At 37.2% G+C, this 13608-nt stretch overlaps 1 protein-coding gene across 3 annotated transcripts in view; it reads left to right on the forward strand.

Moving 5' to 3' along the window:
* The window catches only part of ANO1 (anoctamin 1), a 90121-nt gene that overhangs the window by 61962 nt on the left and 14551 nt on the right, over positions 1–13608 (forward strand). For all 3 annotated transcript variants that reach the window (XM_085300925.1, XM_085300922.1, XM_085300924.1), the window contains 5 exons: positions 1382–1542; positions 5149–5231; positions 7918–7989; positions 11499–11573; positions 13196–13397. In XM_085300925.1, the coding sequence (XP_085157051.1) occupies positions 1382–1542; positions 5149–5231; positions 7918–7989; positions 11499–11573; positions 13196–13397 (593 nt within the window). The remainder of the gene's footprint in view (positions 1–1381; positions 1543–5148; positions 5232–7917; positions 7990–11498; positions 11574–13195; positions 13398–13608) is intronic.

Raw genomic sequence — 13608 nt, forward strand, 5'->3', positions numbered from 1 at the left:
TTATGCAGAGCTTAAGCTTTCAGTGTGAGCTAATCAAAGGATTTTAACAACATATTTTTCTTCTGTTCTTTGAGGCAACTAGAAACTCGAAATATTACCTATTGGAATAAATGTGTTGTCAGTGGTGTCTAGGGTGAGCACAACTCAAGCTGTGGCTGCCAACTTCTAGGGCTAGCCCTGTGCTGTCCATAGAGTGACAAGACTGCCTTAATCTATGTTTGCTGGCTGTGGCTTCCAGGGGCCTGTCCGCCAGTGGGCACCTGCCAGAGTACGGTGTGCTCTGACCATTTTCTGTCCTCGCGCCCTGCATGCTTCATCTCTTGGAAGCTGCACATAAAATGAGGACAACTCCACACAGATGGGCTGTCTTGCAGTCCCACTGATTTTGCTTTCCAGTAAGTGGTGGAGCCCTAAAAAGGGCTGAGAATGGGTCTCAGAACCAAACTGCATCCTTAATATTACTCCTAGTGTTTCAGTAATGAACTAAAGAAAAATAACCCTTGGCTGGTTGCTCTTTGTGCTCTTTCTTGTAACTTATATCATTAGCAGTGCTTTGTAACATTAATTTACATAATAGTAAGAGTTGATGCTTCCCCCCATAAAATGGTGAGGAGCATACTGTGCGACATAAAGATAGATCAAGAGTATACATATATAAAATAGGCAACTGTGGTCAGATTAACAAAATCTTGATGTCCTACTGTTTTCAATTCTTCAGTAAGTTTGTATTATAGTATTTTTAATATCCTGTGCTTTTGCACTGTTAGTCCTGCATCCATCATCAGCTGTAGATGAAAATTATATAGTTTGAACAACAACCATAAAAAATGAGTAGGAAAGCAGATTAACAGATGTTAGAAACTAGATGCTTTCGTTTATTAAGATTGCTTTATTCCACTTAGAGGAAGTCAAGGGGTGTGTCACTATTGCAGCTGCGTGGATGGAGTACAGAAAGGTTGAACTCCAGAGTCTTGATACTCCACACTTCCTTTGTACCTTATAATTAGTATTAGTTCTGTAATTAGTATTTTGAAACTTTTTTTTTTTTTTACTGTAAGATCCTATAATAAGAAGTATACAGCCTTATGCATCTCCTAATAATACCTCTAAATACACTGTTACTCACTGGGATACAAGCTGGGGATGGAGCAAGAAATCAGTCTTGCTTGAGGAGTCTGACTGCTGTGGTGGCGTGGGTTACAAACCGGCCTGTGCACTGAGGATACGATGTCAAAGTAGTATTTCAGGGTCGTACAGACCAGATACACTTTCAAAAATGGATACCGTGCAGAGGAGAACAGTCTGTTGGAAAAGATTGTCAAAGCATGGAAGATGAGCTATGCTGACTTTGCTTTCTGCGTATCTTGTTGCTTCATTGCAGTATGGAAATGTGCGACCAGAGAAACAATATCACCATGTGTCCCCTATGTGACAGAACGTGCAGTTACTGGAAAATGAGCTCTGCTTGTGCAACTGCTCGTGCAAGTCATTTGTTTGATAACCCTGCGACTGTCTTCTTTTCTGTCTTCATGGCTCTCTGGGGTAAGAAAATAAATGACTTGATGTTAAGCTTTTAATTATTTAAAGTACAACAGGAAAAAACAAAAGAGATAAAGCAGTATATTTATACTCAGACAGTTAATTACATAAAGAACTATTCTTTTCCTTCTCATGAAACTGTCACCTCAAAATTTATTTTCTGAACTGGAGGCTAAAAATTCAAAAAGTTGCTCAAGATGAATATCAAATGAAATTGTTAAGCATCTGTCATAAAACTGCTGTGTGGTATGTCAAATTTTCATTAACAGGATTGCATAGTTTGCCAACGAAATCTATTTGCAGAGCCAGCTTCCACTTTAGAACATTACAGAAGAAATGTATTAATGTACTTTGGGGTGGAGGGGAGGACTCAGCAGGGAAGTATAATGGCCTTTAACATCTCAGGACAAACCACGATTGATTCTTGAGTGAGCTCGAAGATGCAATTAAGGTTATCAGGAAGCAGACTTCATACATGCAGGCTGTGAACATAGAACTGCAGCATTATAGACATTATTCTGGTGCCGACTGCCCCTGTATTTTGAGCACGTCGTTTAACCTTTCCATTTCTTTTCTCAAGTGTAAAACTTTAAAAATATATTAACCCTCTTCCCCACGAAGTCTTTGGRTGTTCAGGGAGGGCTATGGAGGGCTCAAGGATGGTTATCACCRGCTGCATAAGGGTCAGGCGTCACTGCTGTTGTCCTGGTGTCATTCCTTACTGCAGGCAGGAGACAGGCTCTGTCAGGAAGCCATCAAGCAGCAGATGCCCTTTGAGGGGGACGCGGTGCTCGGAGACTGCCAGGGCTCCTCCCCTTGGCACTGGTATCAGAGCAGCACAAGGTTTTTGCCCCTCCTGTAAACCGTGATCAAAGAACTTGTTTTAGGTTATATTTAATCCTAAAAACGTAGTTTGAGTTTTCATTTGTTCTGACTGAACTAAACCAGCTTTGCAGCAGTCTTAAAAATCATTGCTGTCTTAAAGATCATCCTGCCATGTTACATATATGGAGAAATGTGATATACCTCAAAGCAGGATGCCATGTCAGAGACTTTAAATAGTCTGATTCGCTCATGCAGCGAATCAAATATCAATTTCTCTCTCCTTCATTTACTGTTACTGTGAACCCCACATGGATCTCAAAACAGAGTGTTCTCTTCTCCAAAGAAGAGAGAGTTTGGTTCCCTTTCCTTAGCAGAGAGTTATGGGCCCTGCTTCCATTTTTGACATTTTGGGGCAAAGGAAGGCAGATTGGGAGAAGCCAGTTTTTAGGCTCTGTGCAGAATAAGGCTTAATATCTGAGACAGTTTTGCAATGAGAATCACATCAGCTTTAAGTGCAATTCTTATGGGTATGTTCTCTTTCTATCTGTAATAGAATGAAAAGAAATTCTTTTTTGGGGAAGCAAAATGCCTCAGATTCTTCTGAGTCAACATAAAATTTTATTTTGGTGTATCTAAAGTAACTGCATCTAAAATAATGGTGTTCTCAAAAAGAGGTCAATTATAGTTGTGAAAAATCAAGACTTTTTCCAAAATATCTCCGATGTTCTGAATTCAAGTTATTGCAAACTTCATTTCCAAAGGATTTAGTAGAACTAATTTTTAAATTAATTTAGCACTTCTAACCTGCTAGGGTGACACAGGAAGTCTTTAACATAAGATGGAAATTACTCAAAGTTCAAGGGTATCATTGTGAGCAACCATTTGGCCAGGCTTTCTTTTTATGATGCAAGTATTTTGACATTCTGGAGAACTACACTCATGTGAGAGTTAAAACAGCTTTAGCACTGAATTGGGCCTCTGTCACAAGTTCACTGCTAAACATAGACCGTAGCACAAAATGCTGTTCTCCAAAAGAGCAGGCTGTCTAGGGAGAGCCTCTTCCGGCCTCCTGGGCCCAACCGTGGATCTTACCTTCTATTGAGCAGTACTGACTTCTCCTCAGGAGTAGACCTGAAGCTTTGGTATGAAGAGATATTAAAAAAATCTCAGAATCCAGATGAGGAGATAATCTAGACAATAACCTTTTGGTATTTTTCAGCTCCATTTCTGTTTATAGGCCCAGATGAAATATGAAAATACAGGTATACTTGGCAAAGAGGTGGTACCTTGCTACTCCATTATACCTGGCACATTAACACACTGCTCTTCAAATGAGCTAACAGCTGGCTGTGTTTCAGATGTAATATTTTCATTTTACATTTTTGTAAGTCAATGCCATAAAATGATTTCTAGTAGCAGTAAGAAACAATATACCTTTCATTTTTCCTACTTCTTACTGACATGGAAACTGTAGACCACAGTGCAGGAACTCCCAGGGGTGAGGAAAGGGGAGGGAATTCCAGGATCATGACACAGACTCTTTTAAGATATGATTAGGATGATACTGATTTACGGGAAGTATATAGCTTGTACAGGGGTTCGGTTATTGGTTTTGCACGTAAGAGTTTCACTTGAAAAACTAATGAATGCTATGACCATCACGTGGTTCCAGTCATCGTAGTGTCCTTTCCTCTCTATTCAACCTTGTTACCCTCTCCCTGCCTCCGGCTTTTCTGAATATGATGGCAAATGTTTCTGAGCACATCTGTTTATACTCACTGCAGAGAACTCCCCTGGGGACCCCATTTCTCGGTAGACTTGCCTCTTTCATAATCGCTTATTTATTATAGCRTACTGGTGTATTCCCAGCATCTAAATATGTCCTCTGAGAACTTCCTCAGTCTCAGAGGCAGAGACACTGATACAGGCAGGGAGTATTTGTTGTGACTCAAGAATTGCTTTAGTGGTGTTTCTTTTCGGTGAGTCTTCTCCAACGAAAAAGAAAAGGTCGATGTTCATAATTTCAAAAAATAAAAAAAAATAAAAATAAAGGTTTCCTCTTTAATCATCTGCCCGCCTTCAGCTTTTACACTGCCATGAGTGTGTGAGTTTGGGTGTCATTATCAGAGCTAACCAGACCCTTGTAAGCACTGGATGGATGTAATTATAACAACATACAATGCTTTGTATTACTACCTTTTAGGGAATAACTATACCACTAAAAGCACACATACAGAAATATAACTGCTTTAACATGTATAAGGCTTTAAATGAGCTATATTTTGTATCACTAAGAGGCAGTTTTGTTCGGATTTATGGACAGATTTACATAGAAATCAAGATCAACTGTATCATTAGTCATCTGCGCAAATTTAAGTTTGGGTGTCTGACTTTTAGACCCCTTAAAAATTGTATTAATCTTTCCACATGAAGGCATGGATATAATAAACGCCCATTCTTTTAGCTTACATTAAAAAAAAAAAAAAAAAAGATTGGCTCCTAGAACTGGTGATCAATATTTCCCAGACGGACCTTACTACTGAATAAAAGACTAATAGAAATGGAGTAAAGTTAAACTGGCCCTGTGTACTATACAGTATCGTATCTGCTGAGACCTTCTGGAGATCAGAACCTGCAGATTTACACCAACCTAATGAAAATGAGTTTGGGCAGTATGCCTATTCATAGCAGTTACAAATTTAAGACAAATTCTAACCCAGGCTGATACAATTTCAGACTTTTTATAAAATGTCTAAATAATTATTTTAAAAACTCTTATTCCAGCTGCTACGTTTATGGAACACTGGAAGAGAAAACAGATGCGTCTCAACTACAGATGGGACCTGACTGGCTTTGAAGAGGAGGAGGTTTGTCACTTAAGTTCTGACTTTTTGAYTTCCATCATTGTATTATAAATAGTTTTTTTTTTACTTTGAGCTGCTAGACATTGCTTCATGGAATACTACTCCTGCAGTATTCCATCATGTAAAAAAAAAAAGGAAAATCCTGTACATGAACTATTTGAGGTTTTTATAGCAAGAGTATGACTAGTACACGTTGTTGCCATAGAAACATAATTGTATAGCCACAAAATCCTTTTTTTTTTTTTTTTTAATATGTAGTCAGGTCACACCTAGGAGTGCAGGCATGGAATATACAGCTCATGCATTACTCCCTGGCTGCTGTCAGGGTGCTAACAACCACGGACCTCATTTAGCTCGCACTGCTGTAAATCAGTACTGAACGCATTGAAGTTGATAAAGTTACAGCATTGTAAAAGAGCACTGAAAAAATCCCATTAACTTTAATGATGCAGGATCAAGCCCTGACTTGGCAAATACCTAAGAAAATATTGCCAGACATGTGGGTTTGGGGCACTGGGAGGGACACAAATGTGGAGGTGGTAGTTTTTTGCGTATGCCAAAAAAAAAAGTCCACGACAGATTTATATTAAATGTGCTAAGTGGTGTGAAAGGAGAAGTGGCCAGATCTGTACAAAAAAAAAATAAAAAAAGGATATTACGAATCAATGAAGTTCTAGAACGAAAGGAGAGAAAACAGTCAGTTGAGAATCTGTTTTACAGTCAACTTTTGATTTTGTCATTTTACAACAATGGATCATAACGGAGCAACAGCCGTGCAGTCGTGCCTTTGACTTTAATGCATTTCAGAACGGACTGCAGCATGCAATAGAGGTCTTCTCTGTTGTCCCATCATATTCAGAAAACTATGACAATCCCACCACAAAGTCTGAGCGAGAACTTACACTTTGTGTAAAAGCTCACTACTTTGCTACTTATCTGCATGGATTTTTTTACTATTGTTGTGAAAACAAATACGACTGTACCTGTCATATCTTTAGATGTTCTGAATAGGTGCACAACACGTTGTTCAATTTGCTGAAACAAATTCTTTGTGGGCCCTTGGCTATACAGTGTGCCATGCAGCTTGGTGAGCCTAGTACAGTTATTGCTCCCCTCCCTGCCAGAAATTTTTGTGCTAGAATTACCTCCTCTTAATATTTATTTCTCCTCCATAATATATTGAGGCACACTATGGAAGCAGCCTCTCTGCCATGCACTTTGCTAGATTATATCTACTTTACTGGGAGAGAGTATGGGGATTTACTTCCTGGATACTATACTACTCTTTTATTTTTGGTAACTTGTTGTTAGCATACATGAAAGTGGAAAGGATTAACTGTATCTTTCCGATGACTATCTCCTTTATGTCTGAGTTCAAGAGCTCTGCACCACTACAATGTTGTGTGACCAAAAGCAGCAGCTGTTAATACAGTATATTTTGTTCTTTGCTTTGTACAGTCAACTCTAGATAACATGATCTTGAGTTCAGCAGAAAATTTAACCACCTCCTATTTCTGATTTTGGTGATTAAGTTGAAACTATGTGCTATAGGAAATAAGGGTTTCAAATGATATACTGAAATACAAAGTAGATCATCTTCTGGACTTTTTTCTTTAAGGACACTTAGTTCATATAATGTTTACAATGATGTTAGTAAACATCATTTAAAAGCATGAGTAGACCGAATTGCTTTGGTAATGTCTAGCCGTCTGCTGTACCTATCATTTAGTTTCATGTGATTTTTAAAATATAAATGCAATATAACCTGCTACAGTTCAATAATCAAATTTTTGTGTTTTGTGTTTTGTTTTTTCTTTTTTCTTTTTTTTTTTTTTTTTTTTTTTTTTTTTTTTTTTTTTTTTTTTTCTGGTTTCCTGCAGGAGGCAGTCAAGGTTTGGAAAACTTTTTTTTTAATTGCTCCTACCTTTTTTATTATATGTCTGCTGATGAAAGACATCTTTTGATCTTAGCCTTTTCTTTTTCCAGCATCAGATTTTCTTTAGAACTCCATTGATTCTTTTTTCCTTTCCATCCTTCCCCTCTCCACTTGTTTAGACCTTTTTCAAGTCTCTTCTGTTCTCCATCCAATGCATAATTTTGAGTATTTTCTGAATCTTTTAGCTTTCTCTTTGTATTTCTGAATGTTTCCTTCATCCTCTCCTCTAAAGTATATGGGCAATCTGTGAGTGCTGTCAAAGATAAGACTAGGACATCTAAACTTGGTCCATCTGAAGACCAACTGGCAATTGTGTGAGTTCCCACAGCTGCATGTTTTGCATATTTACAGCAGATAAAATTTCCTTCATGAGCTGAGGATCACAGAAATTACAATCAACAACATGTAAAATCTGATTTTTATCAAAAAGAAAAGTCATTGAAATCTAAGCATATCACATGCTTTGAACCATGCTCTCTGCAGGTTGTGCTGTATACTCTTATGTCTTACATTCAGTCTACATAGGGTTATGTGCAGGTGTCTGATAGGGATTGCAGAGTGGTGGTTTCTGCTGTAGAATTTAGAATGGTACTGTATTTTTACATATTCTTTAATTTACACTCAACTATCAATTGACAGAATTCAATTAGAAAACTTGGGAATTATCAGGAAATCAACCTGCCATTCATTCATACATAGCTGATAGAGAAAACAAATAATTTTGCTTTTTCTTAAGTATAACTTACTTCACAGGATCATCCAAGAGCAGAATATGAAGCTAAAGTTTTAGAAAAATCACTGAGAAGAGAATACAAACATAAAGAGGTATGGTAAAAATATTCATATTTTGACCTTTAAAAAAGCTGTGAAAAAGCCCAATTGTAGCAGGCACTGTTTCAAGACCAGGAGAAAAGAAAGAAGCAGGAAAAAATAGAGACACTCTATACTGTGTTTAAATTACAAGTATTTTCAATCCTAGCCTCTATGTAACACATTGTATATTTTAGTACACAGCACCTGATTATGTCTGGAAATGTCTTCAATAATAGTATACAGCAGTGTATTTTAAGGAAGTTAATCCATCCTCATTGAACGCGAGTTCCTGTTAGGCTAATGAATAAAGTTGGAGAGAACTGGTAGAGAACACCTTATCCTGTGCTATTATAAGTAACTAAAGTTTCTCAGGAGAGGTTCTTCTGTCTTGCTACACGCATCCTCATGACATCTTCATTTTAATCTTGGAGCTAAAATATGAGGTTCTGTACATATTCTATATGTACAGAACATATTCTAGTTGAAGAATTTTGGATAGTTTTTCCATCCTAAAAAGGCAGCCTCTCATGGCCTTCTCATCTTTGCAGTAGATCTTGCTTTTGCGTTCTGGAAATGGGAACAGCATCTTGGCTGATGTACGTTTCCAACTTTTGAAATTGCTCTAAAACACGAATATTCTGCTACTGAATTTGAATGTATTTTTTATTTTTTTCTTACGTCTTGAGGTCTTACTGTTTTAGTAAATTATCTTTTTGATAGAGTATTAATTAGGAGTACTCACACCAATTTCCTTGCCAAATTCTAGCTTTGGTAATAATGTTCCACCTCTTAAAAATAGCTTCCCTTTTGTTTCACTGAGTAAGGTATCCCTCACTACTTCATTTAATTTGTTCTTTTCTCTTGCCTTGAAAAAGGTGCTGCCTGTCGTACTGATGGGCAGTGCAATTCCTCTGAGGAGCTTCTATACCCTTCCGCTGGAGGCTGTAATTCCATATTGCTCTTTGTCAGCAGCAGACCACTTTGAAAAAGCCCCCAGTCTCCCCCAAATGCTTGTTTCAAGGCTACTTCCCCCTTACTTGCAAGAATTCAACTGTTTGTGTGACCGCATTTTTTAAGCAGAGAAGTAAATGCTCTTGCTTAAACAAAATCTGTCAAAAAAGTGTTGGCAGAAATTCCTCTTTTGAATCTGTTGCTGGTGGAATAGTAGCATGGAACCGTGGGTGAAACTGAGGGGTTAGACGGTGGAAAGCCCTATGAGAATATAACTGTGGTAACCATGTTAACATGGAGCATGCTGTAATAGACAATATACATAATGTGGACTGGCATTGAATTAAATGTGTCTGATTTTGTCATGTGCTTATACTTAAGGAATGATATGCTCTTAAAGGATGCTACAAAGCTGATACTGATATATTCTAGTTTATTTATAGAACACAATGCACACACAATATGCAAGCCTTTTAGTGTAGTGCGGAATACCTTACTTGCAGCATTGCTTTGAAGTCCCTTGCAGAAGAAAAAGAATTTGGATTGCTGCCCATTTACGTGCTAGATAAACAATGTTGAATACAGATTCTTTGTATTTAACTAAATATCTGTAACTTGCTGTTCTTTTTGGTGTATTAGGAGTTCAGACCTTGAATGTAGAATACTGTAGGATAACAGGACAATTAATGAATCATGACCTCAAAATATCAGAGTATGAAAGCTGAGCAATTATGACAGGACTTTTTATTTTTCTTTTTTTAAACAGACTATTTATAACTTTTTGGGCTCTGTTCAATTTGGATGTTGCTAATTTGGGAAACGTGAGAAAATGAGTCTTTATGAAAGACTCAGTAATTATCTTTCATTGGATCTGGCGTGTTAAAGTTCTAATTCAGCAGTGGTAACTGGGATATCTACTTAAGGAAAAACTATCCAAAGCCAACCTAGAATTTCCTCATATTTTTTCTTCAAAAGTCACATAAAATAAGTTATTTTTGAAGACAAAATTTACAGGGATACTTTACACATCATAAAGAAAAAAGAAGGTTGCAATCCTAAATGCAAAGAAGAAAATCCTTTGCCAGGTCAACTTGAGCTCTGAACCTTGAGCAATGTGTTTGGGGCAAGGAGAGCAGTTTGTTGTTGCTGTGGGGTTTTCTTTATATATATATWTWTTTTAATTAATCTAAAGCTGAAACATGAAGCATTGAGCAAACTAACAGAGCATTTGCTTGTTGCTAAACTGCTGTGTACACTGACTCAGTAGAGAGCCTAGAGATTAATTTAGCAGTGCTTTGTAACATTGTGTTGCACGATCCTTTTTTGTTTCCTTTAATTGCCATCAGAAGCATCGATATTTTCCAGAAGAGACAGCAAACAAATGGAGACAAACAGTCAAAACAATCATGGCTGGGGTGAAATTGGTACTTTTTATTCAAACTTGTGAAGAAATTAAAATTATGAGTAATTATGGAAGACTCAAATCAATTGTTTTTCTCAAAAAAAAACAAAAAACACTTTGGCTGTTGAACTTTTGTGTAATCTTTGCCTTTAGTTCTGTTGCCGTTCCTCTGCCCCTGCCCCTTCTTCAGTACTTCTTTAGTCACTGTTCCTGCATGTTGGGAATGGCACTGCTTGGCTCATCTTAGCTTCACTATATTGGATGGATGTGCTTTGCAATGGAGCATGGGCCATGTGTTTGAAGTGTTGCTTGCTCTTTGAGAATAACATGTATATGCTAAGAACAGAATTTAGGGTAATATTTTCAAATTTTAAAGTAATATTTACTTTATAATTACATTACAATGTGTGCATTGCCTTCTGTAATGTTACTTTGTTGTTTACTTTTTGGTGTTTAGAAACAATTCCTGACTTCAAAGTTTATGAAGGAATCCAGATCAGCAATATTATTCTAAATGAGATGTTCATAGCCAAATAGAGAGTGGGAGAAGCAATGGGTGATTGACGGCACTTAGGATATTCAACAATGAGTTATTTTATGTACCTGTGTTGACTCCTACCGAGGCATTCTGCTGAACGCAGCATGGATAGTCAGGTGCTCAGATTACTGCTCTTGAAGCAATGTGAAGTCCATCACACAGCAAAACAAAATCTTCCCTGCCCAACGGGTGTTGATCCTGCAAGTCTCCAGCAGCATAGTTAATCTATATTTCAGCGGCATCAGTTGTGTAAATGCAGACTTCAGATGTTATTTGGGGATGAAGAAGAGAGGGAGGTGAATTTTTCCAGGGAAAGCAAAAGAAAATATTTAACAGTAGAAGAGATCTTACATCACAGATGATAGAGTATTTGCACATTTCCTTCAAAAGGTATTTAGAAAAATTTGTTTGATTTTTGCACTGTGCAGCTGCTTGACCAATTTGAACTTAGATATCAAGTAAACAGTTTCTTGTTTGGAATTGTAACTGTAAACACTGTGTCTTTGCATCTTCTAACTGGTTGTGTATTTGTGGTCCTTCTCCATGTTTTTGTCAAATGCACAAATAGAAAATATTTTTTTTGCTGCTCTGTCTGTATTTAATTTCATCATTTTTTTTTTCAAATTTTAGACCGATAAAGAAAAATTGACATGGAAGGATCGTTTTCCGGCCTATCTCACCAATTTTGTTGGCATCATCTTCATGGTAAGAACATCTGAAATGTACATTACCGAGTCATTGCTTGGAACAGAATTGATACAAATGTTAGTGAAAGCATGACAGGCCATCAGATTGATTGTCTGCAGTGACTTTTTCCACTGAAAAAAATCCAAACACTTTACTGTTTTGTAACTRGTAAACTTTTAAAGAGATTGAATACTAAATTGCCTCTGCTATCAGTGAAGAAATAACTGTATTTGAAAGTGGCAAGTGAGAAATGAGAGCGATGGATAATACCACCACCACTGATGGAACAAAACTTTAGAAGTACATAGGGCTAGAGAGTGGCGTAATGTTTATTCTGAAGTTTTTTGAAAACATGATATAGCAAATTGCAATCTGGATTGCAACGATTTTTACTAAATCAGTCGAGTTTGAGGCTGTACCATACAATGGGAGAATTGAAAACAGGGAATTTAATTCAAGAAAAAGGAAAAATAATGATTAGAACAACATTTATCCATTTGCTTACAAAGCCTTTAAGCCATTTCCCTTTAAAACAAATTTTGAAGGAAATAATAATTAAAATTGTGCAACTGAGTAGCAGATGGATAAAAAGTTTTAAGCCCTTTCCAAAGGTAGAATATGCCAAACTAACTTTTGTTTGTTTGTTTTGGTAAAATGTCTGTTTTCAGAAAATGGAGATGCGGTAAATCCAGTCTCTGTGGATTTATGCGATGTGGAAGTGATTAGTTGAAGGAGGAGGAACTGAAATTAATATTGTTATTGTACACTGAGAAATAGCCTGGCTAAATGAGATACTAAATGAAATCTTTTTGAAGGGAAATGCTGTGGCAAAAGCAGGTGTCTTTAGCAGGCTTCCCTCAAGAAGGGATGCAAAAGGGCCGTGCAGGTGATGAGGTTAGGATGATCTGGGTGACAAACTCCTTGCTTCATCTGGAAGCTATGTGCGACTTAGCAGATGACAGGAACACCCTTGTCGCATCACCTTGCAAAGCCCAGGTCTGCGGTATTTTCTGCATCTCCTGTAATTTCACTGGGAGCTGAAGAATTGCTGCCTTTTAAGTATCATGTTATTAATGTATTCTCTATTTAAGCAATGAAAAGTGAGTAAGACTCTTTCCCACATACCTTTTACTCTCAGCTCCATGTGTCTGGTATTTGGTGTTCTTTACATTGTGCTGAAGCATTAGATTTAACTTCAGTTCGGGACAGACTAGAGAATCTTCATAGGGAATTGGAAGGCATTTATGCAGACTTAAACTGAAACACTCCTCTGCATCAGCTTTGCTTTTCCTTTTTTATAAGGCAAATACTATGTATACATGCTATTGCTATTAGAACTGAAAGGAAGTACACTAACATTTTAATATAAACAAGTATTTTACATTTGGGTGCCTCTTAAAAAGCCTTTTGCATGTGAAGGTATCATAATTATATCATTTTTTTTCATGTGATGGTCTCATTAGTAGCTAGAGAGGATCTGATTGTTCCACAGCTCACTAAAGCAACTGGAAGCCTTTATATAGAATTTGGTAGACTTGGGATGTGACCAGAGATCCTGTTGTTAAGATTATTGCTAAGTCCAATGCAAAGGAATTATAGTTAATTTTTTTAATAAGAAACTATGCTATTCTTAATTGCAGGTTGGGCTGACATTTGCTATCGTATTTGGAGTCATAATATACAGAATCTCAACTGCAGCAGCTCTAGCAATCAGTTCAACTCCATCTGGCCGGTCAAGTGTTAGGGTCACTGTCACTGCCACCGCTGTCATTATTAATTTGGTTGTCATCATCATCCTGGATGAAGTATACGGCTGCATAGCAAGGTGGCTAACTCAAATCGGTGGGTTCACATCCTCCAGTCATGTCTGTTAATGCAATTATGAGAGGACAAAAAATGATCTGCTGTTATGACTAACTTCAAACTGGTAGCAAACCCAAGAAATTCAATTGTAAGGCTAAAATTCTTGCTAGTTATTTAGCAATATCAAGGTGCACATAGTGTCAGCTTTATTTTTAGTGTTTCTTTCAGCTATGGTACTGATCTCTAACCC

Source organism: Rhea americana, unplaced genomic scaffold (genome assembly GCF_003343005.1).
Source record: "Rhea americana isolate MKP2758 unplaced genomic scaffold, rheAme1 scaffold_17, whole genome shotgun sequence".
NCBI classification, from domain to species: domain Eukaryota; kingdom Metazoa; phylum Chordata; class Aves; order Rheiformes; family Rheidae; genus Rhea; species Rhea americana.